The sequence below is a fragment of the Numenius arquata genome, chromosome 4, assembly GCF_964106895.1.
Source record: "Numenius arquata chromosome 4, bNumArq3.hap1.1, whole genome shotgun sequence".
Lineage (NCBI taxonomy): Eukaryota > Metazoa > Chordata > Aves > Charadriiformes > Scolopacidae > Numenius > Numenius arquata.
In genome coordinates this window covers 32,358,457-32,386,222 of record NC_133579.1, presented here as the reverse complement: position 1 = coordinate 32,386,222, position 27,766 = coordinate 32,358,457, and the positions used below count along the sequence as shown (strand labels likewise).

General features: G+C 42.2%; 1 protein-coding gene across 2 annotated transcripts in view; it reads left to right on the top strand.

The window, feature by feature from the left end:
• The window catches only part of ZNF516 (zinc finger protein 516), a 58,342-nt gene extending 34,949 nt beyond the window's left edge, over positions 1–23,393 (top strand). The window contains exons 2-5 of one of the 2 annotated variants that reach the window (XM_074146677.1): positions 8,481–9,959; positions 14,884–14,988; positions 15,896–15,963; positions 22,442–23,393. In XM_074146677.1, coding sequence (XP_074002778.1) covers positions 8,481–9,959; positions 14,884–14,988; positions 15,896–15,963; positions 22,442–22,501 — 1,712 coding nt within the window. In that variant the 3' untranslated portion in view covers positions 22,502–23,393. The remainder of the gene's footprint in view (positions 1–8,480; positions 9,960–14,883; positions 14,989–15,895; positions 15,964–22,441) is intronic. The other variant, XM_074146676.1, reaches the window with a different exon arrangement.
• The last annotated feature ends 4,373 nt before the right edge of the window (positions 23,394–27,766 follow it).

Here is a 27,766-nt window from a genome sequence, read left to right as displayed (position 1 = left end):
CCTGGTCCCAGAAGTGGCTGTGCTGGGGATGCCAGCGGGATGCAGCAACAACATGGGGATGGGATGCATTAGTTGCAGCCTTGCTGTGTGAGGCTGGACAGACCGGTGTCACCTCCCCTCAGCTCTTCATTTAAAGGATAAGCTTTCTTCTCAACCAGCAAAAGCCCCGCTGAAGCCTTGAGTACCCTTGGGTCAAGGTAGTGTGGATGAAGGGTGATAAAGCCTCGTGAAAATACTCTGGTAACGGGAGCTACAACTTCGCCTGCAGATAAGTACACGTTATTTCATGGGGCTTTTTTCCCCTGCTGCTGGGTGGAGAATTACCCTCATGGACCTCTGTGAGAAATAACAGAGGTGAAAGGATTGGTAAATCGTCGTTAGCTCTGCCATTGCCCAGAATTCCTATGCACCATGTATATAATGACTTAAAAAAAAGAAATCCCACTGAGGACGTACAGAGAGACGTGATGAACGCTGGAAATGTCGTGTCTGTGGCACGCTGCCAGCAGCAGCCATTTTACCCACACGTGCACTTCCACTTCACTGCGTGCTCTGCTGTGGATGCTTTCCTTCCCTCACCTTCGCTTAAAGTCTGCGTTGGCTCTGGAAGGGCTGATACCTGGGAGACAGTTCCCAAAGCACCTGGCGCTAGAAGAGAGTTTGCATTTGGGCTTCGGCACCAAGCTTTTTGCGCTTGATGTGCACCTGTGCAAAGCTGAGGGTGATGAAAAGATACTACGTGAGGGAAGAGTGGAGTAATTTACACATGGAGCTGCTCTTGCAGCCAGTGGGCCTTTGGAAGGCTTGTAGCATTGGTACCCTAGATAATAACAAAGCCAAATACTCTTTAAGAAGAAGTTACATACAAGTAGCTTAAAAAAAAAAAGTTTACTGTGAACTTTCAGGCTTGTTTTTCAGCATGCCTCCGATACCTAACAATATGCAGTTGAGCCTGATAGATTTTGGACCTGATACCCTTTTCCACCTAGCTCCTCAGTTACTTTGTTGGTGCCTATTCACTGATTGTGCTTGAAATTCCAATAACGCTGCTGGCATTTGCATCTGTGGCTGTGCGGATGGGGGATGGTTTCAGGCCTTTTTAAAAAAAAAAAAAAACCCAACTAAGAAAAAGTGTTCCTTGAAGTGTGACATAACTCTAAAGCATTTCTGCCGTGCAAAGGAATTTGTAATTTTACTGAGCTAGGGAATACCTTGTAGAAAGGGGTCTTTTGTGTGCTATACCGTAACTGTTCTCAGACTCGGATTTCACTCATCTTAAAAGGTTAAGTTTCAAATTTAATCAACTAAAATTTTTGTGGGTTTTTTCCCCGATCACTTCAATGACCTTTCAGATTCTTTCCAAAATGCAAAATTATGCATTATCTGTCTCCAATGATGATAACAATAATAATCTGAAATAATTCAAAAACCTCAACATGTGCAGTCCAGAACTGAACAAACTTTATTGAATTAGTTTGATGGTTGCCTATTCATGTTTTTTGCTGCCCAGATTGTAAGAGCTCAGTGGGTTTTGTTTTCACAAGCAGCAGGTGTCCTCCCAGACAATGCCAGAGAGATTAGTCAAATGGAGACTGGGGAGTGTTAAGGAGCTGTGCTCTCTGCTGGCCTGTCCCGCTTTCATCCCCTGCAGTGTTCCCCAGTTCTGCAGAGGGAAGGAGGTGAATAATATAATGGGGCCTTTCAGCTATTTGCACACTCAGGGCATGGTGGTTTGGTGTTTTAAGCGTTTAACAGCAAGGCAAAAAAGCATCTTGCAGGTAAAGTTAGAAATTGTGGAAGGTAAAGTTAGTGAAATGAGGCAAACAGGTCTTCGGAATAAATCTGTATGTTGTAGTTCCGGGAATAGAGGGAAGCCTGAAAACAAATGTGCAAGAAAAACAGCTGAAAAATAGCATGGTCATAAGAGAAGTTGAATCCAGGGCTCCAAGCATTAGTCATTTAATCATCACGGCAACAGTGGTAGTACTGTTTGGGAAGAAAAGTACAAGGAAAAAAGCTAAATTTTGTTACTGTAAAGTTCCTAAAAACCTTAACGTGGATTTGGTCGGACAGTAATTTCCCCTCCCTGGCCCCACTCCCCAAAACCAGGGATATAAAACTGCAGTTCTTCTCTCTTTGCTTGTGAGGTGATGCTTTTTCATAGTCAGCATCGTTTCCCAAGAGTACTTGGTTGCAAGTTGACAGTGGCCATCGTGCAGCCTTGTCCTGAAATTGCCAACCGTGAGATTAAAAAGTCAATAAGCAGTCATTTTAGGACCTGTAAGGTTTAGAAAAGGAGAATGGAGACCATGAATGCAGACTATACCAAAGGGCTGCTACTTCGGATTGGTAAACCTATGATCTGGATTTATTTGCTAAAGATGGAAGTATAGTGTTAGAAGGGTGGATGGTGTGGAGGTGAAAAGGTATCCCCAACTTCTAGTCACGAAAACGGTAGGGGAAAAAGATATAGTTGAAAAATAATAAGGAAAGGCAGTGCGGTATAAAGCAGAAACATCTCGCTCGGGACCAAAGGCAGGACTTTTTGGGGGGCCTGGGACCCGTTTTCTGTGTGCTCCTGGGCTGCAGCGCAGGACGGCGTTACTCCCTGTTCCTCCTTGCGCAGCCAAAGTGAAACCTCTGCAGGGTGGGTTGAGCTGGCTGACTGATAAACCACCTGCATCAGGCAGCATCTCAATCTCAAGAGCTGTGTTGGGTTTCTGCCCTGTTAAAAACCTCAAACCTCAGCCAAAAACACCGTCGGTTCTAAAATTAGTCCAAGAGGAAGCGGGGATATTAGTTGATCGTGTGTTTCTACCCTTCAGCATCACTCTCTTACCTGCTAGCCTGCCCCATCCTGCGGTACTGAGTCTTCCAGTCTGATCCTTGGTCATCTCTTTTTCTGAACTATTGTAGAGCTGGTGTAGCTGCATGTGAAAATATCTAATAAAATGCAAAGCAAGATGAGAAGCAGATGAGAAACTGGATTTCGTACCAAAACAGCGTAACTTTTTCTTCCCTCTGTCATTGCAGCATGTGGCCTTGTGCTGTAAGAAAAGCTAAGAGGGTTTGTAGGAGCTGTCGCTCACCTCACACCTGCTTTGCCACTGCATTTGGGATCTGCTGAGTGATGCAGCCAGAGCAGAAAGCAGGGGAGGTGGTGGATAGCGTGTGGAGTATAAAAACTAGGCGTGCAAGCAGCTAGGACAGGGGGCATGGCTGGTGTAAGACAAATTATCGTCTGCAAAACAGATAGCGGGTCTCTTTGAACAGCCCAACCTGCACTCAGGTGATAAACCCACTGCTAAGGAGGGTCGTGGGCTCACTGTTGAAAGCTCCAAGAGTCCTTTCCTTAGCTAACCATGTAGGGAATTAGTATGAAATGAAGGCTGGTTTGTCTACAATGACTACAAAGCAGTTGTAGTGTGGGGATACTGGGTTTTGGTTTGCTGTGCTGGTAGAGCAAAGAGAAAGTCATGCTTTCTGCCTCCCTGTGAGAAGGGTGGATTTCTGTCATGCGTTGGATAATCCATGTTTTGTCCATACAGGTTTTACAGTCCAAGCAGTGTTCTGCCTCTTCCCTTGGCATTTATTCTGCAAGCTGCAAATACACATAATTGGGTCTTTTTTTTTTCCTGTTCATGGTGAGTTTTCCTGCCTGCAATTATATCTGATTGTTGTGATAGACTCCAGTGCTCAGGATGACATAATTCTCTCTTTTGGAATTTAGCACTCCTGGGGAGGCTGCAGGAGTCTGTCACCCTCCCATCTTCCCTCAGTCATGTGCGGGACACTTAACTCATCATCTTTATTTTCTGGTTGGTTACTTTTCTATTGCAGAGCTCCTTCTGACTTTTCCATATTTGCAGATCTGCACAGATATTCTGGAGGAATGGAGTATTTTTATTGGACCATCCTTTCACAGGATAAAAGACTTCAATTTTCTGCTGTAAACCTGCTTTTTTGCCTTTTTTCCCCTGCTGTGTCCCATTGTATTGTGCTTCGTGTGGGCTTTACATAGTGCCCATTACTATGGTATATATATCTTGTTTATATATATATATATGAATATATATATAAAAAATAATGCAACCAGCATGGGCATCATGTAAGCATCTTCTTCAGAGTGGTAGTTTTAGTTTTATTTTTATAATGAATACTTTCATTTGTGAAAACTAAGCTGAAGAACCTTACCTACTATACTCATATTTAACTTGCTGTCTATTGTAACATCTGTTATTTTCAACATTGCTGCTTCCCGGATTTTGCCCTCCCACTGCATGGAGTTTTTTTGGATTGTTTCCCTTCACTTGTCTTAGCCTGCTTTTTTTCCCAGAATGAATCTCGTTTGGTTATTTTCAGACTGCATTTCTATTCTCTCTAAATCCCTGTGCATTATTTCCTTGTCCCCGTTATTTTTGTAGCTCCTCCAAAGGCGATATTTCCTGGAGATTTAAGTTAGCATGCTGTCTAGAGTCTCTTCTGGACCATTAAAGAAAATACCAAGTGAAACAGGACCTAATACGGGTCTTTGCAATATTACACCTTCTTCCAATGTTATCCTTTGCTTTTATCATGATTTATTTGCAGTCAGTTTTCAAATCGAGCCACAGCATTCATCTCAAAGTGCAAATCACTATCAAATGTTTACTAAAAGTCAAACACATCACATCTGCTCCTTTTCCTTCGACTCCTAGTGCTGTAATGCTAGCCAGAAAAGGGGCCAATTTCTAGCCTGTTCTGCTCTTCTGAATAGAAATCATGGTTTCATTGTCCTCAGGCTTGTAGCCTGGTTTACTTTATAGGAGGGCTCATGAATTAAAACAGCTGTGTGGCTGTTTTGTGGAGAAACAGAGTAGAGGAGAAAACAAGCAGAGTTTATGCATGTGAGAGTTTATGCATGAAAGAGAGAAGAGGAATATGTGTGTGGGGGAAGAAGGGTAGTCACCTTTATCTGCCTGTGTTAGATATGTAACTAAGTGATGGCAATTAGTTATATTTCTGAGGAACTGGTTGAAATCCCGTGTTTCTAGACTGTGGCTTCCCATATAGTTAAGTGTTCAGTGCTGTCCTGCTTTGCTCTCCTGTGGTCTGGGATGCCATCGGTCTTTGAAGCTATGGCCAAACTGAAGGTGGCATCAGCAGCCACCTCCTAGCTGGGCACCTTGTAAATTACGTCTACTTCAGCTGTTGGCCAGGTACCCATGACACAGAAGAACTGTAACATTTCAGGGATGTGATAAAAGGACCTTTCTCACTCTTAAATGCAACAGGTAAATGGCTGTTTTGGGTAAGAAATAAAGGAATTGAGACAACCGTGGGTCCATGAAAGGGACTGTAGGATAAAAAGTGAGAACATGCTTAGCCAAGAACTCTTGCAATAGGGAATGTGAGTTATAGTCCCTGGAGATCATGCAAAAGGCATCCCATTCATGGCTTTTTGCTTTGACCTAGCCATAATAAAATCTTGAAAGTTTCTGGTGACAGTAATGCCTGCACTGCGCTGGTTAGAGCAATATTTTATACCAGTGATTTAAAAGGATTGTTAGTACCCCTTTTCAGCTGGGGCAAACGGCTGGGAGCAGGCAGAAATAAATTTAATCTATTTTTCTAAAAAGGCTCTGCCCATATTGTTGGGTTGCATACTGTCTCCTCTTGCTTTTGCCTGCGTCTCCTCTTTCCCCCCAGCTTCTGCTACCTGCTTGCAGCACAGCCTGGACCATCGCTTATGAGGGGAAGGATGGCACATGGCAGCATTTCAGCCCGGGTGTTGATGTATCTGGAGTGTCGGGTCCCTGGTGGAGAGCAGGATAGGGCTAGGGAAAAGCTTATGCTGTGCTTTGTGCTGGTGAAGAAGCATGAGTTGGCCTCCAGGTGAAAAGCGTGTTTGTCCAAATCCTGGGGGAGGGGGATAGGGGTATGGTTTTGGGTTTGTTTTTGGTTTTGTTTTTTTTTACTAGAAGTGTAGCTTGAGCAATTAACACAAATATTGCTATTGAGACTCATGATCTAAGCGTTTAAAATTATTCCTAGAATGTTCAGTACTGTTCGTGTGAGACATCAGAGGAATTGAATCTAGCAAGATGCTGCAAAGAGATGTTAGAAGCTATGTTTCGTAATAACCTTACAAATTTTCATATATTGCACTGACAGCACATGCCTTCAGCATTGTGGCAACTGCAGCCCTAGATACACCTCAGAAATGCCTTCATCATTTTCCTACTCCGTGCTACATTTTCCACTTGGAAAATCCTTTTTTCTTTGATAGCTGCACTGAAGCAACAGGGCTAAAAGGACTGTAGCCACCTCTAGGTTTGCAGTCCCAAGTTTTATACCCATGGTTCTCGAGGCACATGGGACTGTGGTCTCTCTCTCTGCTTGTTCCTTCTCCTCCCCTCCCCAGTTACAGCTCTAAACTGAACAGTCCAGACCAAGCCCAGACCTAACCCACGCCACCTCACACTCTGTTCGACTTTGTCCTCTTTGCTGAAACAGCACGGTACATAGATTTTGACCAAGTCAGAAAGCATCTTGCGCCCCTTCATCACAGCTGCACAGGTGGAGCAAGGAGCAACTAGAGCCTCCCGAGGCGGGGGTGGTGGTGGTGGTCCCCCACCTCCCTCCTCTGCCTGCTCTGCTCAGCCTAGCCAGTAGGTCGGTTCAGTCTCTGCTGAGTACTGCAACGACTGAATGATTTGGTTTTGCTTTGCTTTATTATTTACTACGATGATCAAAGGAGCCACTCCTTGTGATCGTAAAGAGAAGCCTTAAAATCTTATTTAAGAGCACAAATATTTTGGGCTTTGACAGATGTGCTTTGAAAATAACACAGATGTGCAGTGTCAGATTTCACCGCTGCATGCAGTGTCTTTGTTATAAACTGTAAATTTGGCTAGTAGTGCTGGGCATGTGCTTTCCCAAAACCTTGCCCCCTGCAACACAGGAAAAACAAGTTTCTGAATTGTGGGGTTTTTTTCCCTCTGAGTTTACCCACTTCAGGAATTTGAAAGGAAAACGATCTTACCAGAGTGATCCCTCAGCCCTGCAAGGCTGCAAATCTGTGGGTTACTTTTAACCTAATTACCTCGAATTAAACAAAAGCTTAAGAATTTTTTGCTTGAATTGAAGGTGAGGCTAAGTAGACTTTATTTGCAGTGAAACTCCAGCTGAAGACATGCTTCTTCCATTACACCGTGCAGAATAATGCCCATGGCATTGCGTTGCACTAACGAACAGCACTTGATTTTCTGAAGCGCTGGCTTTTATGAGTTGATGCGAGAGGATATGCAGCTCTAGAGCAGTTCACTCCTTTCTTATTCTCGCCCCTCCTACGGAGGCAGTGATCACTTTGGGCTGGTGACATTTTAGATGGAACATGGTCTCCTTACACTTGCCTGGCAGTGGCTCATTAACTGCATGTTAATTGAAACTGAAAGTTTGTCAGATGATTCAATTCAGTTACATGTTAAATGGATTCAGTGCAGTAAGCATTACTGCTGTGATGAAAATCTCTGTGGAATTGATTTGTGAACTGATTTGGAGGGATTCAATGGCTTCATCAGCGGCTCTGAGAGATCGGGAGAGCAAGCAGAGGTAGTTGTGCTCCCAGTGAAACAAATGCTACTCTTCTCTTTCCCCCTAAACGGCTTTAATTACTGCCCAGTATGTTCTCTCTCCAGGACATGTGTTAGGTAGATAAATTTATTCTGGAGACTTGAGAAGCGAAGAAGAAAATGTGGAAGAATCAAAAGTCTGGTTTGAATTCTGTAATCTAAATTGCTGAAAATGTTGAATTCCTTATCTCTCAGTGGATTGAACGGTCATAAAATTTTCCTAAAGTTTGATTCAAACGTAGAAATATGTTAAAAAAAAGAAGTATCAGCTTTCAACTAACAGATGGAAAATTCAAAATTTACATCCTCCATAACTCATCTTTTATACTTGGCCACTGTGAAAGTCCCTCTTAAGTGAGCTATTTCTTCTATATGCTTTACCTGCTTATATGCTTGGTTTCTGTATGGAGCCAATTATTATTGCTGAGTTATAAACCGTTTGAGAATAGGAGCTTGTAATGGAAGCACTGACAGACCTTTAACTGGGCCAGTCTGATCTGGCTCCGTTATCTTTGCTTTTGTTAAAGCATTAAAAGGTTGCATATTTGTTTGGTTTTTCTTGAAGTCCCAGAATTTTAGCATGGGTATATTATTGAATTGTTCTTTCTTCAAAATGTCGTAAACATGCAGCATTGGAGAGTTTATCCAGACTTTGCAGTCATCTTTAAAAGTAAATTGAATTGTTGTGTCTTATTTCAAGATTTTCTTGCTTATACAGTACATTCAGTCTGTAGCATGTCATTATGATACTAATACCAAAGTTTGCTTTTTCTCCTGCTGTCTTACTCTAGTCTTGAATTTTTCTGTGTCTTTTGTGCTCCTTTCTGCATAAAATCACAATGATGTTTTTTTGTTTGTCCCATTCAGATGAAAAGCCATACCATTGCAACTTTTCCAAAGAGGGAACTCCAATGGTAACATCTCAGTTGGATGAACTCCCGAAGCTGGGAAGCCGCAATGCCAGAGAAAATGAGGTCAGGGAATCTAAACCAGAGATTCCTGCCCTGGTGTCAGCCCTGGAGAGTGTCATCAAGCAGCCCTTTTCGAAATACCAAGATCTAAAAGGTTCTGCCGACGTCAAGATGCCAGCATTTCACCACAGCCAAGGGCTTCCTTGCTCCAGTCGCATTGCTAGCTTTGCTTCTGGTGTGGGCCAGACATCTTCAAACATGGTTATGGACTTGAAAATGTCACTTGAAGTGCAAGCTAGTCACTCAAGAGGAAATTTGCTAGACTTAAACAGGGAGCATCCTCTGATAGAAAAAGGTGCTGAATCTCAAGAGGTAGCTCCACTCGATTTGAGTGAAAAGTCAACAAGGGATAATTCATGCAATAAAAATCTAAATACGTCCTTGCAGGCTGCTTTAATTGTCTACCCGTGTCCTTTCTGCAGTCACAAGACCTACTACCCTGAAGTCCTGTGGATGCACAAAAGAATTTTGCACAAAATCAGCTGTAACTCGATGGTCCCCCCTTGGGTTCAACAGAATGGATTCAAGAGTATTAAAAACAACCTGGTCTTCCTGGCGAGGAGTGGGCGTACTGGGCCCCCTCCTGTTCTTGGCGGTAAGGAATGCCAGCCTTTGCCTGTTGCCAGATTTATGCGCACTCAAGTGCCAAGTGCATTGCCAGGGTCCAAAAGCAGCTCTCTTTCTGTTGGGACGACTGCGAAGTCCGGGAGTACGCATCAGTCAAAGGACGGTCATGCCTTCGGCCACTGTGGTCCATGCTTATCAGGTCTAGATGGGTACAGACAGCCCAAGTTAAACCATTCCCAGGAGCAATACAGCATAGCAGCACAACAAAAAAGTAAATATGAAGCAAATTCCAAACTTATGCAAATGGGAGCCTATAGCAGAAGCATAACGCCTACTCAGACGGTCATATCCAGGCCTAGCACACAGCCCACCAACAGTAAGCAAGCGGAAAAGTACATGGTTCCCCAAGGAAGTGCTAGTTTTGCCCCTCCAGGTAAGCACTGTGCGTCTGACTCCATAAAGGCCAAATTCAGCCCACCGCCGCAGTATCATCCTCTGTGTAAAAGCGAGCAGTACACTAAACACGAAGAGCCATTGGTGCCTCAGAGGGAGTCTCATGTGAAGGCTGGGAATGAGATGAGGACATTGGCAAACTGCACAGCGGTAGCACGAGCGAGTCCACTGCTGCAGCCCCTGCCTAGCGCCGCGGTAGTTTCTCCGGCTTTACACTCCAGCAAACAGGATCTGGGATCAGACGGGCATGAGAAATGTTTGGACGTTTTAAATATCTTTAAAACATACATTCCAAAGGACCTTGCTTCGTTGTACCAAACCTGTGGTGCCAACAGCCCTGTCCTGGATCACACAGGTAAGACTTTCACAGGCCCTTCCATAGCTGAGGACATGGCTTGCTTGTTCCTGCTTCGTCTGGAGTCCTGACATGCTGTTTCACAGTTTCTTCCTTCTTTTCCTTTAACGGTCGGGATTACAAGTTCATTGTTTTTATCATTTCTGGATAGGCTTGAATAGGTTTGTTTACCGATCTCTAACATTGCAGAGCTCTCCCTCATGCACCGTGTGACATTTCTGTCGTAGGTTAAATGTATCTGGTTCCACCTGGAGTATTACTGTTCCTTTATCCCCTCCCTTCAAGCAGGCTCAAGTTACACAGATGTGCTGTCACAAAGATCCCCCCTGATATGCTGGTGCTGGCACACATCATCATCTTTTTGCTTCGGGCAAAATAAACATCCTCTGGGGCTTATCTGTGATGTTATTTTGGAGGTTTTGTTCAATTTTGTCTGCAAACAAGTCTTCCAACAATAGAGATAGATAATCACTTGTCAGTGTCCTTTGTCTTTCTTGACAAAAGTCTTAAGATCTTCCTTGTCCATATCAAAGACTGCTATCCTATTTTTCAAATTATTCTTTTGATCTTTTTGTATGTTTATAATTAAAAAGAGATAGGGCCAAATATGTGCCTGTTAATTCACGTAAGCAGGAGGCAGTTGTGCAAATAACCAGTTTAAAAGTTCAGGGACTAAAAAAAGTATCAGAGTTCTTCTGCCTCTTGCCAGTCGACTGCCATGTAAAAAGAAGAAGGGGAAAAAAAAAAGGGAAACCTAGGTATTTGCATTTGAAACCATACGTTTGATGATCTGCCAGATTTAGTTTGTCTCAGTGGAAACTGAAAAGTGCACTGATTTATTATTCTTGAGATGAGGATGTGTGTAGGGGGGCAAAATGGGAGCCATAGTCCCAGCTCTCACCATTTGTAAACGATCCCATTTTTTTATAAACTGCTTCTCTTTGTAGAAGCTGTGCAAGAACTGAACTCCACATAGAAAGAGCACACATTCCAGATCGGTGTTCTAGCGTCCTCACCTGACATAGTGTTCCCTGTTTTGCCAAAAGCACATGCGAAATAGAGCTTCTGACCCCATTTTGCAAGTGTGATGAAACACAGGACATTTGGAAGCTGGTAGTTTAAGGACAGCTATGGTCCAGTGCCCAGAAGGTGGGTGCAAATTGACAGCTCTGGCAGCTGGGAGGCAAGGCAGGAGCCGTAGTGTTTGGTCAGATCTTGATGGAAGGCCATTTGGAGAAGACAAGAGGGCAAAATCTATCTGAAATGGTCCGTGAGGTGCACCTTTCAGCCACTCTGTTGTCAGTTTTGCTCAATCATTTCAAAAGTTATGCTGGGTAGGAGCTACTGTTATTTGTTGAGTAGATTGTTTTGCAGGTGGTTAGAGGCTGCGGGATGATTGTAACTAACATCAGCCTCCTGTTTTTTGTTAAGGAAGCAGAGGAGAACATGCTCGGTTTCTAAAACTGCAGGGTCAGCATTTCTGTTTTTGTCCAACCAGCTTTGCTTTTGCCATCCCAGCGCCTAGGAATGTTGTCTGAAGTTTCTCCCTGCCCGCTTCCTGTTCTAAATACCAGTTAATTGTTCCACCATCAACTTGGGGTACCTGCACGTGGGTGCCTTCCTTGATGTTATTTAATACTACATTGTGTCAGCCTGCTCAGAGGAATCTTACTGGTCCAGTGAGCTCCCAGCCATATTAAGCCATGTTCCGAAGTGAGGAACTAGAAGCTGGCTTAGTGAATGCAGACACCAGAAAGACCGTGAGGACCACTGGGGCAAAGTAAAGCAGGAGCAGGGTTTCCAAGGAGGTCGCTATTTACCTGCTTTTTAAAAGAGGGATTTTATTGCCAAAATGTTTTTGCTGGGCAGTGATTTCCAGAGACACTTAAACTGAAAGTTATTTAGTGCCCATCTCTGCTTTGAAATCTCTTATTTCATTCCGAGTGTTTTATAGCAATCAAGTTTTCAGAATTTGGAACCTTTTTTTTTTTTTTTTTTTTTTATGTAGCTTGTCTTCATTTTATATACAACTTCCAGGTTGTTGATGGTTCTCCAAACCAATTGGCATGATGGCTATTTTTCATAGCACTAAAATAAAAAGCTGCTGCAGGCAAAAGGAACGAGATCCTACCAACTGCAGATAGAGGAGGGTAAATGAACCTTGTCTGAAATAACACATGGCCCTAGACTGAGCCCTCTGAGTCAGTATGCATCATACAATTGAGTCTTAATATGGCAATGTGAGTATGGCAATCATGACATAAACGACAACCAGAAATCCCACTTGGGTATACTATTTGTCACTTTTTTTTTTTTTCCAATTGAACGTTCCCAATATGCTTTACTTGGGTGTTTGGTATACGACTTCATCTTGGATCACACTAGAATATTTAGTCTGTGGTAGTGCAGTGTTCAACTTCCTTTAGAGTGGCTGGATTTATTTATGGGACCCTTTCTTTTACATTTGTGTTTATTCCAGTGTGTCCTTGGAAAAGAGAGTTGTATGTACTGTTGTGACACAGCTGCAAACACAAAGCTTGCTGTGCTTAGGGTAGGTTTGTTTCACACTGCCCAATCTTCCCAAATCCTTGTAGAGAGGATCTTACCGTTATATTTAATAGTGGTTATTTATTTTATTCATTATATTTGCATGAATCACCAGATTAGGAAAGGATGGGTTATGGCAGCAGATGCACTCTTTCCATGGGCTCCTTTGAGGCCAGGTTTGAGCATCGGTTTCACAGAAGCTCCCATTCAGATGGTCATGTTCATTTACCTTAATTTGCTAACACCTGTAGTCATCCACCCTCTTTTGTTCACATATAGGATAACCTGAGTGATGATGCATAGGGGTATTGCCTTGCAGCAGTGATGCCCATCCCTCAAAGCTCTGAACTATCAAAAGCCTTATGGTGCTGCTTAGGAAATGCAACAATGGCAAATATACCTGGAAGCAATCCATTTTTTCCACCTGCTTTTTAAATAAGTGAGTGCTTTTTAATAAAATGAGTGCCAGGGAGGGGTTAGATGAAAGTCCTAACCTGCTCATCTTCGGTGTTTGTACAGGGTACACTGGCTTACAACAGCATCTTCAGCCTTCCCTCTTGCATGACTCAGGAGGGAGCAGTGCTTCCATGAAGGCTGTCGGATCAGGCCCGTAATGGCTGCTGAGATGAACATATTCACCTTTCGCAGAGGGAGACTTAGGGTATAGAGAGATTAAATGTCTTTCCAGAGGTGGCAGAAAGCCACTTGAGGAACCCAGGTCTCCCGTGCTCCATGGAAGATTTTCTGCTGGTAGCAGAGCCCTGCTCTGTCTGTCCCTGCCGGTTCGGTGGCCAGCACAGCGATCCAGCACAGGCCATGTCTAGTCCCTCAACACACTTCACACAGCTTTGCTTTTGAGCTTGCAGCTGTAGTTCTGGCCAGTGAGGGGAAATGGCTAGTAACAGACCAGAAAATCTGCTTTAATTTTGACTGCCTTACAAGGGAAATCTGTCTCATTATAGTACATTGAAGCTCTCATTGAAATTTATGTGACTTTTTTTTTTCCTTTTGTGTGCATGTGTGGGTATACGTGATCTGGATTTGCCCCTAAATCATGATCTTGTATTTGACTGCCAGGAACATAGTTGTTGGGAGTGTGTGTTCAGCTACATTATGCAGACTGTGCTGCCATCTGCAGGAGGTGCTATTATAAAAAGAGAAAAAAAATTATGAGCTTGTTTGGGTTTTTTTTGTCAGCCAGACATTTCTTTTCAATATATGCTATGGTAAAAGCATTGCAGGACACTTGGTGCCATACGGGTAAATGGCAGCCCATCTTCTTTTCCATTTGTTTTCAAATACAGCGTCTGTATTTCAGATAAGTCCTCTGGCATCCTGCAGTTGATTTTTTAAATTGTTGGTTGGGTTTTTTTGTTGCCACGTTTTTGTTCAGAATTTTATTCTTTTTAAATGCTGTAACGGGGGGGAAGAAATGAAGGAAAAGCAAAAACTTCACTTCCGCTGACAACCCCGAGAATTTCTTTGAAAGCCAAAGTATTTCAGCAGCGAATGGAAACATCAGCTCTTTCCTTCTGAGGAGGGCGTTTTACCAAAATAGAAAAAATGATGTTCAAACATATTTTTTTTTTTTAATAATAAAAAAGCCCAATAAAAGTCAAATGTGTCTTTTTTGATCAGCAGCAAAAAGACAAAGACCAGCCCTTTAAGTCAGATGCTGTAAACTGACCTTTGGAGAAAAAGGAGAGGTTTGAGCGGTTTTCCACAAATGCTAATGGCCTAGAAAACATGTTTACCCAGGGCTGGGGGAAGGCTGCTGCGCTGCTACCAGCTCAAAATGTCCGGAATGACACTTTCATTCACAGATGTCTTTCGTCTGTGCCTCAGAGGTCCAGGGTCAAAGCAGCACCGGCAGGCAGGTAGGCAGGGGCGAAAGGTTTGATCAGTCTGTGATGGCTCCGCTCGCTCTGCATTTGTCTCTGAGGTATTGCCGCCCGGGGGGGACAGTCGGGCTCTGGTCCTACTCACTTCCTATTATCCATGTGACTTGTCTCCGCCACGCTGGAGTCACTTTGATTTGCCTGATGTACTGCTTGACAAAGCTGGGTGATGGCTGAGAAGTGGATCCAGCTGCTCTGAAAAGCGCACACCTGACATGCCAGTCCTGGTGCGGGCACATCATGGGGAGCATTTTTTAATTCAATGTAATTTATGCATTCTTGCAGTCCTGTGTGTGCCTGGCCTGTCAGCCACTGCCTAGATGAAGGCTGACAGTTGTCATCCAGGGCCTGAAGGTAGCCTCACATAATGACACATTAGACATACTAATGATGTTTTCTTCTGGCATAATGTTTTCTTCTCAACTTTCCTCTCTCCTCTCTCCCCCACCCCCTCCTCCCTCCCTCCCTCCCGACTACAGGGATGCTCAGGACACAAACACGCCAAGGAGACTGCGTCTGCAGAGAATGTGGAAAATGCTTTACCCAACCCAGTCACCTCAGGACTCATCAAAGGTCCCACACAGGTACCTTTTCACACTCCCTCTTGCTTTCTCCCTTTCCCGCTTGCCTGCTTTCGGATCTGGCTAACAAAATGCCAAGAATTACATTGCACGTACCATGCTAACCTAAGTAATTCCAGTACCTAAATCTAATAGACAGGTTTTTTATTTTTATGACTATTGCTCTTGTTCTCCGGATATTGCTTACCTGATCCCTGCCCGAACTCCATAAAATTGCAATGCATTTAAGATAAGTCTGTTTGCAAATGCTTTATTTTAATTAGAGAGTAGGGTACTCAGAAATGAATATGCTAATGAATTCTGTTGCCACCAGCACAAATTGAAATCAAAGTACCCCTTTCAGCACAACATAAGGCTTTGTTTTGCCTCATCATTGCTGTTGACAGGAACATTTTTGCGGGAAAGGAGATTTTTCCACAGACCGGTCAGCCCTAAAATGGGAAATCCCTGCCAGCCATTTTTAACCTTGCGTGGTCTGTAGTTGAGGCTGTAGGAGGCTAAAGCCACCAGTGTCGAGAGACCTCCCGAGCATTGCACGAGACAGTGAGACTAGTGGGTTCCTCCTGAAAAGTGTGAATGATGCATACATAAGCCAGTCTGATGCAAAATGACAGAGGCCAAATGGTAAGTAATGCAAGAAGAGGGTCCCTTTACACATACACTGATAATTAATGTTGTCAGTGATTGCTTTCTTCAGCGCCGAAGTCTGAATTAAAAAGGGCAGTGGCCCTAGGCTGCCATTAGCACACTCTCTTACAGTAAGTGTTACGGTAAATTGGTATTTTCCGGCCACAGGCTAGTAGCTGGTGTCTTTTTTTGAACGTGGTTAATCTGTAATGGTCTCAAATAATGTACACACACTAACGAAGCTTGAATGTTCATCTGTTAACAAGCCCCCTTGTTCCCACAGTGGTATTTGAGTCTAATGGACTCCGAGGTACTGAAGTTCACACCACCTCCGCAGATGCCCCAAAACAAGTATGTTTTACAATTAATTGGATGTTTGGTTTTTAATGTGGTAGCTGGGAAAAAGTTGCACAGTGATACTCATCACTAAAGCACTGACTGGTTTATAACATGTATAAATAATAACGGTGTTGCTTGATTTTCAGCTCTTAAATTTTTTAAGCGTTTTATCAAAGTCTATTATATAAGGAGTCAGTTAATTGTAGAGCAGGTAGGTGGTGTTAAAATAAACATGTTACTGGGGACTGGGTGGGATAGGTAACTCTGTAATGCACAGTGATATGCAATAGTGAGATAGTACATAAAGAATTCCTAGAAATCATTTGCTATTACAACTAAGACATTTTCTGCTGCAACAGTACAATTGACGCTTAGGCTGTATTTTTCTGAAGAGTATTCGTACCCTGATATCCCATGTTTGGCCTTTGAAAGGCTCTCATCCTCCCATTTCTGTGCACTCTGTGTGGTGGTGTGCTTTACTGTTTCTAGTGTACAGTTTCCCGTCTTAACTAAGACTTCTCAGCGCTCTGAATTACACATGACAAAGCTGTTACATAGAAAACCATTAAACTGAATTTATTTCATGTATCTTACATCTTTGGAGACCAGTGTCATCACCTGGACCTTCCCACACCATCTTCCAGCTTGGCAGGTGGGTGTCAGGGCACGCCTTCTCATGGGCAGTTTTCTTTCATTGTGAAGCTGCCTCCAGCATCACTCACTTTTCCTTTCATCCATGTTTTCAGTTTAATTTTGACTACAGCACTTTTCCTGTCCTCCTGTCTCATACTAAATGATTGCAGATGGCTTCACTATGCTTAGAGAATGCATCTCCATGCTAGTTCTGCCTTCGTGAAGTTTAGGAGTTGGTTTCTACTTGCTCAGTACACATCCTCACACCACCACATCGCATAATTCATATGCTGCAGCCTTCATGGAGACTCTTAGCAACTTCTCTGTTGCACTTGCATCTTTCTGGCCCAAAGGCTATGCAGGGAACCCAGCCTCTGACGTAGGAGTACCTGTGGCCAACAACTCGCCTCAGAGTTCAAGATGACATAACACTTCAATAGTTGTTGTGGGCAGTGTTTACTTTGCTTTTGTGGGGCAGCAGCAGCAAAGTTATGCTATAGTCAGAGAACTAGATGGAAGTGCTCTCCTTGTTTGTGATGCTTATCTAATACAATTATGCAAGGACATACCTCTGAGTAGAAGTATGTGACAGGGTGAAACACTGCAGCTAGTCTTTGGTTCTTATTGGTTTAGTAATGTAGATTTAGTAAACCTAAGCATCTTTAGAATGCTCTTTCTTTTCATGCTCGTGGTTTTATCTCGTGTGGCTGAGATTGGATTCTGAAGACATCTAGGCTTTTTTCCTCTAAAAGTCAATGTAAGGTCAAAGTTGGAAATACATTTCCAAAGAAATCTGAAATGGTTGTATCTATCCAGAAAGAGATGTGGCAGCTCAGTCCACATCTGGACTCTTTTTGCAATTTGGGTTATATTACTGCACAATAAATTTACTCATAATCTTGTCTCTGTAAACTACTGCCATGCCAGAATTTATTGACTTAACTTCTTCCATGGCAAACGTAGTTTGCTCTTGCAGTCTCAGTCCATGTCAATCTGTCTTCAAAGTATTTGATTAAATTACAGCATCTCTCAATACAGCAGAATACTGGGTAGGGGTTAGCTTCATGAATTGCTTCGTCTCTTGCCAGTCAGTATTTCTTCCGCAGAAGCTGCAGTATGATCACTTCTGCAGGAGATAGTTCCCTTTCTTTTGTCTTGTTTGCTTCTCAGTATCAGCCCTTGTCTCAGTTTGTCAGCATCTGTGTTGGTAAGGATTATTCAGTTGTGTGCTGTTTCGCTTGTTCTCATCACGAGCAGCTTTGTGCTCCCCCAGAAGACTCCTCCACCTGCACAGTCCCTGGGCGTTAGAGAGGTAACGCTCATTTCTACCTGCAGCTGTAGGGCCTTTAGAAGCGCAGAAACGAGCTTGCACTGAGAACGATGCCTGCAGCATTCTGGTAACGTTAGGATTTCCCACTTTAAACATTGTCACTCCGTGTCTTCATTTCATTTCTTAATTGGGGACAGATCTATTCATGAGAGTTTACGGTGTAAAGTCAGTTCAAGTTACAGAAGTGCCATGCACATGCTCCAAGCAAGAAACAATAGTTGCCAGGTACGGTAGCTTGAGAATGAAAGGTGGTTTTTTTAATGTTAAGTGGAAATGATTCACTTTACATAATGTTTCCTCCTCACAGGTAAAATATCTTCCCCTGAGTAGTTTGCTAAAGAGTAAAAATATTAACATTAGTATTTCACATTTCCCCCATTCCCTTCAGCAGTCAACCTGAAGATCATCTCTAAAGGTTTCCTTTATGAAAGAGTGTTAGGTAGGGCTTTTAAAATCCCCCAGCATAGTAGCTTACAACAGTGCTACATTATATAGCAGTTTTCTCACGGAATAATTCTAATTCCAAGTGTTAAAAATAGGGTCTGCACCCAGGCTTTTTAAAAATGAGCCAGCTAAATCTATATTTAGATGTCTAAATAGGAAACCTACTTTATGGTAGTGAACTACCAACAGGAGATGCAGGTGTTCAGCATCACTGAAAAGTAGGCCACCTATGGGGGCGCGTAAAGAAGACCATACACACCCAGTTTTGATAATATTAGCACTGGGCTGTGTTTCACACTTTGTTATCAGCACAAATGAAATATAAACAGAACATAGGAAATAAGATGTTAATTTCCTTCATAACATAATTTACTGTGGTTTCTTACCTCTACCTGAATGCTTTAAAAAAAACAGAGGAGGACATTGTTACATCAAATGAATTTCCCATGAACTCTGGAATATTTCCTACTCTTCTTTGTCTAAAGGACAGAAAATCCTCATTACATACCCGAAGTCAATCCCATCTGTGCAAAGTCATGTAGATTCTCTTGAAATGCTGCCATATTAGACATACTGAATATTCTGAATATTTTTATAAATGCTAAATATCCCAATATATCCATAATTAAACTTGCTTATCCACAATGAATATGTATCTTAATTTGGAATACACTAAGCAGCATCCAAAGACCTGATTTAGTAGGCATGAATTCGGGGAGCGCACTCCAATTGCTTATACATTGCAAGACAAAAGCTGGCTCCCTTTCGGAAGGGTCCCTGCAACCACGTGTATCTTGAAGCCGCTGCAGCTCTCAAAGCAAAGCTCTCCTAAAGCATGGGGTCGTTTCAGAGACCCTGCCTGATGCTGCAGCACTGCAGCCAGAAGCCCAATTCCTAAGTGCTTTCAGTGGCACAGGAGTCAGTCTCTAGTCTGTTTTTGCAAAATGGTGACAGCAGTGGTAGCAATTTCTAGTACATATGCCTTGCGTTTAACTTCTGCTTCTGCCTTTTTAAAAACATATAAAAACTTGGCCCACTTAGGAATTATAGTTTATCCTCTATCAGTGCTACAATATGCTCTAAAAATGTGAAGGGACAAGTTATTGGGTGTTCAAAAGGCATGACTTACTGGTTAGCAAGGAGGAAGAGTTCTGTCTAATTGAGAATACATGAAGCATATTTGCAGTGCTGGAGCCAGAGACACGAAGTTCTCTGCCGTTTGTGTGAATGAAACAAGCAAATCCCCCAAACTCCAACCTTTGCCCTCTCTGGAAAAACACCTTTTTACTCACAGAAAATAAATTAAAAGCTACAGCCCAGAAAAAAAAAAATGAACTGTTGGTATCATAGATATCTCTGGCGGAAGCTTTCCCCATGCCAGAAGGCAATGATGGTCCTTTTCTGTAAAAGAACTGTGGACACCACAGCTTTAGGGCCTCATTCACTGAAAAGAGAGGTATGCAGTAGGTCCTGCGTGACAGGAGTAAACTACCTTCATTAAGGAGTCCATAAGCTTTAATTATCTCCACTATAAGTATTTTAAAGTATTTCTTGTAGTGTTCAGTACTTGAGAGAGCATAAATGTGAATTGTCAGAATTTGGGTGATAGATTGGAAAGAACCATCAAGAAAACACTACATAAATACACAAATTGTAAAGGAGCTTAGGGGGAAAGGCTGGGGGCATCTGTTACCTCTAAAGTTTTTATAGTCCAGCAGTGCTACAGCCCTGGTTGTCCTAAAGCAACTTTGGAGAGAAGAGGAGGAGCAAAAAGAATAAAAACAGGTTTAAAAGTTCTTTAAACCATTGGGTTTGAGTTTGGTTGGTTTTTTGGGTTTGGGGTTTTCTTTTTGCATTTGAAATTTTAGCACTGTCTGTTAGAAGTCTTATTTATGACATTTGTTCATATGAAATGTTTTGCCCCAGTTCCTTGCAGAGTTTCTGCTAAAGATCATGATTAATAGTTCAGTCCTCATTATTGCAAATGTTATTTTTAAATAGTTATTCTGAGAACAAGAATTCCATTAATCAAAATAATAGATAATGAACAAATAAATGGCAACCTAATTTGTCTCGTTCATACATATGGAGATTATAATGCAAACAATCAAGGAATCATGGAGGCTGCTGTACCGGCATCTGAGTAATATCCATGTACTGTATGTCCGCTAGTTCATGAGCATTATAGATAGGATTAGCAACTGTAGTTCTTGTCCCAACACTTTCCCCTTGCCAGCAAACTGGAGCAGTGTCTCTACTCCAAACTGACCATTGCAATTTATTTCAGTATGTCACGCAATAATCTGTCTCCAGTATACTAACATACACGCACACTGATTTTTCTTCCTGTTAAGTGGTGAAAAGCAGCTTTTGGCATGGAAGCTATAGGTTTCACTTAAAAACAGATCTGTTGTTTTTCCCCTTTAAAATGCTGAAAGTGAAGGAAGCCTACTTTTTAGACTGGTAAATGTTTCATGGTTGGGAAGAATGCAGTCCTGCTGTGTGTCAGCTGGTTCAGCCCCCTTGGGCCGGTGTGAGTACAAGGGGCTGAGCCCCTGGGTGGGTTTTACCACATGTGAAGCTCAGGTGCTATTTCCTGGTGAAACTGGGAGCATCAGAGGGGTCCAGCCACCCACTCACCCACCACCCCTGGTCCCTTTGCGCCGCCCTGCCAGGTGGGAGAAGGACGATTACCCCTTTCATAGGTCCGTGGGTGGGTGGTCCCTGGACCTGCTGAGCACCTCTCTGCCACCCAGCACCCTGCAGGCTATCCATCCCCAAAAAGCACCCCTAATGACACCCTTTTTTTCAGTCCTTACCCAGGGAAACTGGGGAGAGGCGCCTGCCATCCCCTTCCCCTCCCTTTCTCCCTCCCTTCTCTCCCGGCTCGGCAAAACCCTGCTGTGCTCCCCGGTGTACGTAGAGCCGGTTCGATATGAGACGTTTTAATGATGAATGCCTCCTCCTGGAATTGTGGCTCTGTCTCTCAGGCATGATGCAGCTGCGCAAAAATGTAAAGCATCTTTCTTGGTTTACTGCAGGAAATTCAGCATCCAACTAAGGAAGTTTTATCACATCTCTCATTCAGTTACTGTTTCCTACATTTCAAATATACTGCCATCTGTACAGCAGCTTTTTTTTTCTTTAATTTTGTTGCAAATCTTTCCGACTTAAACCAAACTTTGACTGGTAAATGTCATGAATCTCAGGCCAGGTTTAATTAGGAATTTTCTAAATCTATTAACAAAAGAGATGCACTTAATACATTATGTCAACCAGAGCTGGGCTTTCTTTAGCTATTTCGAGGGCTGCCATAGGCACAGCTTGAAACTTGCTTGGATTTTACATGGGTGCCGTATTTTATGTTGCATTAATTTAAAATGGTCTGTTTCACTTCATCAAGACTTTAGCTTAAGGATAATGCATTTATGTAAGATTAATCTTGCCATGTTGTTTTAGGATCAGGATTGTAAACTGTATTGTTCCGACAGTGATGTTCTAAATGTCATTTTAAAGCTTTTCTTGGGAGCTGCAGGCTCCCACTTATTCATGATGTTATCTTTAATTTCACTTGATTTTAGAATATCCCTGCTATTTTTTTCAACATGGTAATTATTCATGAAAATGGGCTAAAAAAAATGAAGATGACAAGGAGGGGGGGAAAGCCGCCTTAGCATTTGACAGACCTGCACAAGAATTTGGTTTTTCTTCTTTTAGCTGCCTCTGTGACCTCAAACTTCAGCCTTTTTAAAATGCTAGTCTAGTTATGAATCCCTTTGGGCTAGCTCAAAATTCTGCTTTTTGGAGGCCTCTTCTTCCCCTCCTTGCTCTCAGCCTTCTCTGAGCTGCTCCATCAGACGCTGTTACTTGCTCTTCTAGTCCGTCGGGGACTTTATATGGACCTGACACATTTTGTGTTGGTGGAGGTGATTAAAAAAATCCAAAAAACCTTCCGATGTGGTGGGCCAAAATGAATGTACATGATGCTTATAAAGGGTAACGAACGCCAGCAGGGCTTGCTGTGGGGTTGCGTGTGGGAGCAGAGGCGAGAATGAGCTTTTCCTTGTCTCGTCCTTCTTGCAGGGGAGAGACCACGGCAGTGCGGAGGTTGCCCACACGCTGCCTCTCCGGAAGGGAACCTAGAGCCCCGGCAGAGGAGCCCCCGGGCCAGCAGCCCTCACCCCAACTGGCAGAGCTGGCAGCCCCCCGTGCCCCGGCGGCTACCGAGCAGCCTCCCTGCCAGCCATCGCCTCGCCCGCAGCCGCTGCACAGGACTGAAACCAGCGCTCTGCGAGGAGGGGGGTGCCTCTGCGCTGTTAATCATTTTAAAATAAATGAAGATGCTACACAAGATATATATAAATTGACGTACTAATCAGTCCCATGGTTCCTTATTTCCTTTATAATAAACAGTGGAGTTGGCAAGCACTGTGGCAGCACAAGGCATCTGTATTAATCAAGAGAAGTTTGAGACACTGGAAAAATTAAACTTTATGTGATTTGGACAGCATGAAGAAGTTAAGCACTGTAACAAAAACCTCCCTGATGCTCACAATGACTATTTGATACATTTGAAAAACAGCAGTGGATTCGAGGGCTGGAGAAGTATTAATTAATGAAACTGCCACTGCCTGTCATGCTGAAAAGCAAATTAAAAAAAAAAAACAGAGGGAGAGGAAGAAGGGGGGGTGCGGGGAAAAGGTGGCATTCGGTGCTGAGAAAGCAATGCTTGATGAAGGATTAAAGGGACTAAAGAGAAAGACCGTCATTCTGCAATGGTTTGTTTCATTACAGTTTGGGGACCACTTGCATTTCTAGTGCTCTTGCTCTTGACTGCGCACCATTAATAGTATGTGAATATGGAAATTGAAACACTTCCAGAGAAAAGCTTCTATTCTGCTTTGGAAAAGAAAAGCTAGTCGAACACTAAGAAAAAAAAAAAAAAAAACAGGCTTCTGTGTTTTACTCTCAGGACCTTTTTTTGTAACAGGGCTACTTTCTTCGACCTGATCACAAAGGAAGTCTTCATGTTTAGAAAAAAAAATAATAAAATGAAACAAAACGCTCAGCTGTCTAACGCCGCTGATCTGTATGTTTAGAAGAGAAAAGGTGTCACTGAACAAGTTCAGGCAGCCCGTGGGCCCGTACAGTACTCTCTGCTCCTGCGTTTGGTTCAGCGGGTTCACCGCTCCTCCCTGGGCCACGTGACGTTTTGGAAAGACAAGGAACTTCTTTTGTGGTGGCAGGTTAATGTTCATATAAACGTGTCATGTCTTGTACTTGGTGATCACTGGTGATGTTAGGAAAAAAAAAATAACAAAAAAAAAAAAGCTTTATATACCTCTTCTACAGTAACTCTTTAACTGCAAGTTTTCAAGGTGGGATTGTGGCACATAACAGGTTGTTAAACCATGCAGTGTAAGCAATTAAAAATATATTCCACAGATATAAATATTTTCTTTTCTTATTGCTGTGACACTATGTGTGATAGTAATATTTCTGAGAGTTTCAGATTTTGCACATATAATTTTATGCATTATCAAAAGTTACTGCTGCCTTGAAAGAAGATGTTCTGTGAAAATTTTTGCAAAAGCTTTACTAGTTTTTTTTTAAATTGTAACATTTTGTAAAGGCAGGAAATGGATTAAAAAAAAACCCTAGCATGCTAAATATATTTTTCAAAAAAGCAATAATTTTACATGTACAGAAATGATGATAACCTTTAATACAGGTGAGAGCAACAGTTTACTTAATACAATAACAGAATAGTGCTGTTTTTGTAGAAATGGGCTTCTGACACAAAGATTTGTTTAAAAAAAAAAGAGAAAAAAGCGTGATCTTTCTGTTTCAACAGTTTTGATGGGCGGGGGGTTGCTTTTTTTAAAAAAAATCTAGTCAGTAATTGGTTCTGGATACTACTTGTTACTTGTTTTAAATTACTTGACAGTTTTTGTTACTTTGCAACACTTGCAACAATGCAAATTTAACTTTCTTATGTATTTTTTTTAAACTAGTTTTTCCTTATGCTATTACACCAGATGTATACAAGAATTCTCTGTAAGTCTCGGTGTAGTTAGTAATGTCTGTGCAAATACTTATAAGTGACTGTAACTGTTCTGTGAAGTTATATTGAGGGAGGTCGCATAGACACATTCCATTGTACACCAAAAAAAAAAAAAAAAAAAAAAAGGACAAAAAAAAGAAAAAATGAAATATTTTGCTGTGTTGCTTAATGATTATCATTTTGGGTTTGCACTAGCCTTCTCAGTTTGTTTTGTTTGGGTTGGGTTTTTTTGTTTGTTTTGCTTCTGTTTTGTTGCTTTTCTGAGTCATATTTTCCATGAGTGAAAGTAATGCAGTTCAGAAATGCACAAAAGCTAGTTGCTTAGCCTATTTGTTTGTGTTCTAGTTATTAAAAACTCTTCTGTACCCAAAATGGCACAAAAGTGTAGTGTACATTTGTAATTTCTCTTTTTTTTTAATTGTATTTTTTTGCAAGCTGATCTAGAAAATCTGAGTTAATATTTAGAGCCAAAAGCTTTTTCTGGAGCTTTTCTTCCAGAATCTCTGACAGAGAAACTAGTGCTGTCACTGCCATTACCAGGGTACTAATCAGCAAAGTTTACAATCATAATTTAGTTCCATGAAGAACAACAGTAGGGGAAATCAGTTTAAATAATTATATGCTGTGTATAGCACAGAAATGAGATTTTCACTTAATTAAACAAGAAATAAGAGTGGGTGGGGGAAAACCAACCTTAAAGACCATCTGTTTTCAAAAGCAAATCCCACAATTTCTTTTTTTTTCTTTATCATTGTATTGTATTGATTTGTTATTTTAGTTAGGCCATAGTATTTAAAATGAGTTGTGTTCCTTATTTATTTAGTCAATGGGCTTTGATCAGCTCTTTTAAGCAACGTGATAACTTTTTTTGGCATGACGCTCTCCTGTAAAGCCCTTTTATGACTGTTACAGGGACTTTCTACTACCTCTACCAATCTACTGTTTCTTCTTCTTACAGGTTTTTATGGTGTTGCAAGTCTAATGTAACTTAGACAATAAAGGGTTTGATTATCTACGCTGCAGATTCTCAGTGTATCTGCCATCTCTCTCTCTCTCTTTCTCTCTCCCTCTCTCTGGTTTTCGTGCGGTTTATTATAGCTAAAGTGCAGAAGACCTTTTTTATTCTAGCTAAAATGAAAGAAGACATTCCTTGCCAGAGTATTTTTGTACCCTGAATGTTGTGCGCTGACCGAAAGTCGAACTTGGAGAAACTTCTTCTACGGAGCTAATCAGCTACTGCATTGCCATCATGCTGTTTGCATTCTTGAAATTCCTTCCGTCTAAAATGCTATGAATAAATGGGTACATACTGCAAAATGGAAAGCAAATTAGAAAGCCAAAACAAAAGTTTTGTTATTTCAAAACCACTTAAAAGTTGAAAAGCCTTAGTGTAAATTGCTGCCCCCATCCTGTGGAAGACTCTGCTTATATGAAATCAACTAGTTAAGAAAATTGCGCTTTGGAAAACAGCATCCCCCTGTTGGTGCCAGGAAGTGTTCTGCTATTAAGTGACTGTCAGATAAAAATGTGTCACTGAAGGGATTTTCAGGTATTGATGTCATGTGCATTTCATGGTAATCCCTGTAAACGTGTTGCCACCTTCTAGAACTTTGGGGTGCTACATGTCGTGGAGCTCATGCTTACATTGGTCATGCTCGACACGTTGGAGCATGTGTGACGTTTTGAGCCATTTTACAAAATTGTGTCATTCTAGTGGCAGTGTATCCCCCTCTTTCCTTGTTTTGATGCTCAAATGGTTTGTGACCAGGCCTGTGTTTGCTTTTGTTTTCCTTCCTTGCTGTATTCCCATGCTTAAAGCATATAACCTCAGCAGCTCCAACAGGAGTGCTCGAATGCATTGACACATTTGCGGATCTCTCCTTGAAAAGCCAATCTGTCATGAGAAGACCTGGAACAAAGCAAGAGATCACTTCTTTATTAGGTTCTTGCTACAAAAAATGTGTTGGTTTAAAAGTAGGAAAGGTTGCATTTTATGTCAAGTCAAATTTCCCGCTCTCCCTGCAAGCCAGGATTTTTAAGCCAGCAGTTCTGTGCAAGGCACTGAATTGCAGAGTCCTCCTCCCTCGTGCTCTCTCCTTTCTCTCTTGCTGTGTTTGACAGCCCCGTACTGCAGGGCAATCCAGTGTTGGGAGGAAAAGCTCACGTGGATTCACTGGGAGATCATAGGTAAGGAGTGCCTGCTTGATCTCAATATTTAGAGAGTAACTCAAATAAAATGGAGTGCATTCATATATATATAATTTCCTTTCACTTTAGTTTTTCATTATGAACTAGGAAATTATTGTTTCTGGAGAGCTAGGCACGTAAAACAGTTGAAGATCAGAGAAAGCATAAACATACTCTGCTATTAATTGTTTGCAGTGGAGATGTTTGTATGCTGGTGTCCTTGAGAGGGACTATAACCATGTGATGACATCCATAGCTGTCTCAAGGTAGACAGTAGCTGTTAAAAATATATTTGACTATATTTTTTTCTTCATTAGTGCTGCTTTCAGGAGAAAGAAAAAACCAACAAACCAACCCAAAGCCCCAGAAAAAAATTGCTTTTCTTTTGAAGCTGCTGGACAAAGGACAAACTGTAGATGGAAAAAAAATAATCCGTATGTGTTGGGCATAAACAAGTATTTCCAAACTGGTCACCTCGTACTAGTCAAAATGAGGGACACTTTTGCTATTGAGAGAGAAGAGGATGTTGTGTTGGGAGTAGGAAGCAGGCACAGAACAGGGGATTGTTTTGTTGTGGCTTAGGTAAAGGGGTCAAGAACATCAACGTGACCCTGCTGTATGGGTTTGAATACTGAGGTGGGTGTTCTCCATAGGGCCATAAGAAAAAGAGACGGAGAAAGCATGGGAAAGATCAGTAAGGGGCTAAGTTTTGACCCTTGGCAATTCAAGTAAGTAGATGGAAGGCCAAAGCTGAGAACAGGACCAAGGAGAAGCCGGGAGCGGAGCAAGAGGTTTAGAGACTCACCAAGAGTGGAAAAGTTGCCAAAAGGGGCAAAGTCAATGGTGTGAGAGATCAAAAGGATGTGGAGATGGAGCAGAAACTCTGAAACTTAACAAGAAGAGGTCTGTGCCCTTTGCAAAGGGCTTCCTTTCAGATGAAAGGGGGGAGGGATTGGAAACTTCAGAAAATAAGCGTGTAATTTAAACTCATTCTGCAAAAATGTTCTTTTGTGGCATGAGCCTGAATGACGTTCTGACAGAAAATAAGGGAATGCCTTTTTGGATCTTTACTCTCTTGACTGATGGGTGAACCAGAGTTAGGATTACAATTAAGAGTAGTTGAGGCTGGACTGAAGGGTCTCTCCAATACCCAAGGG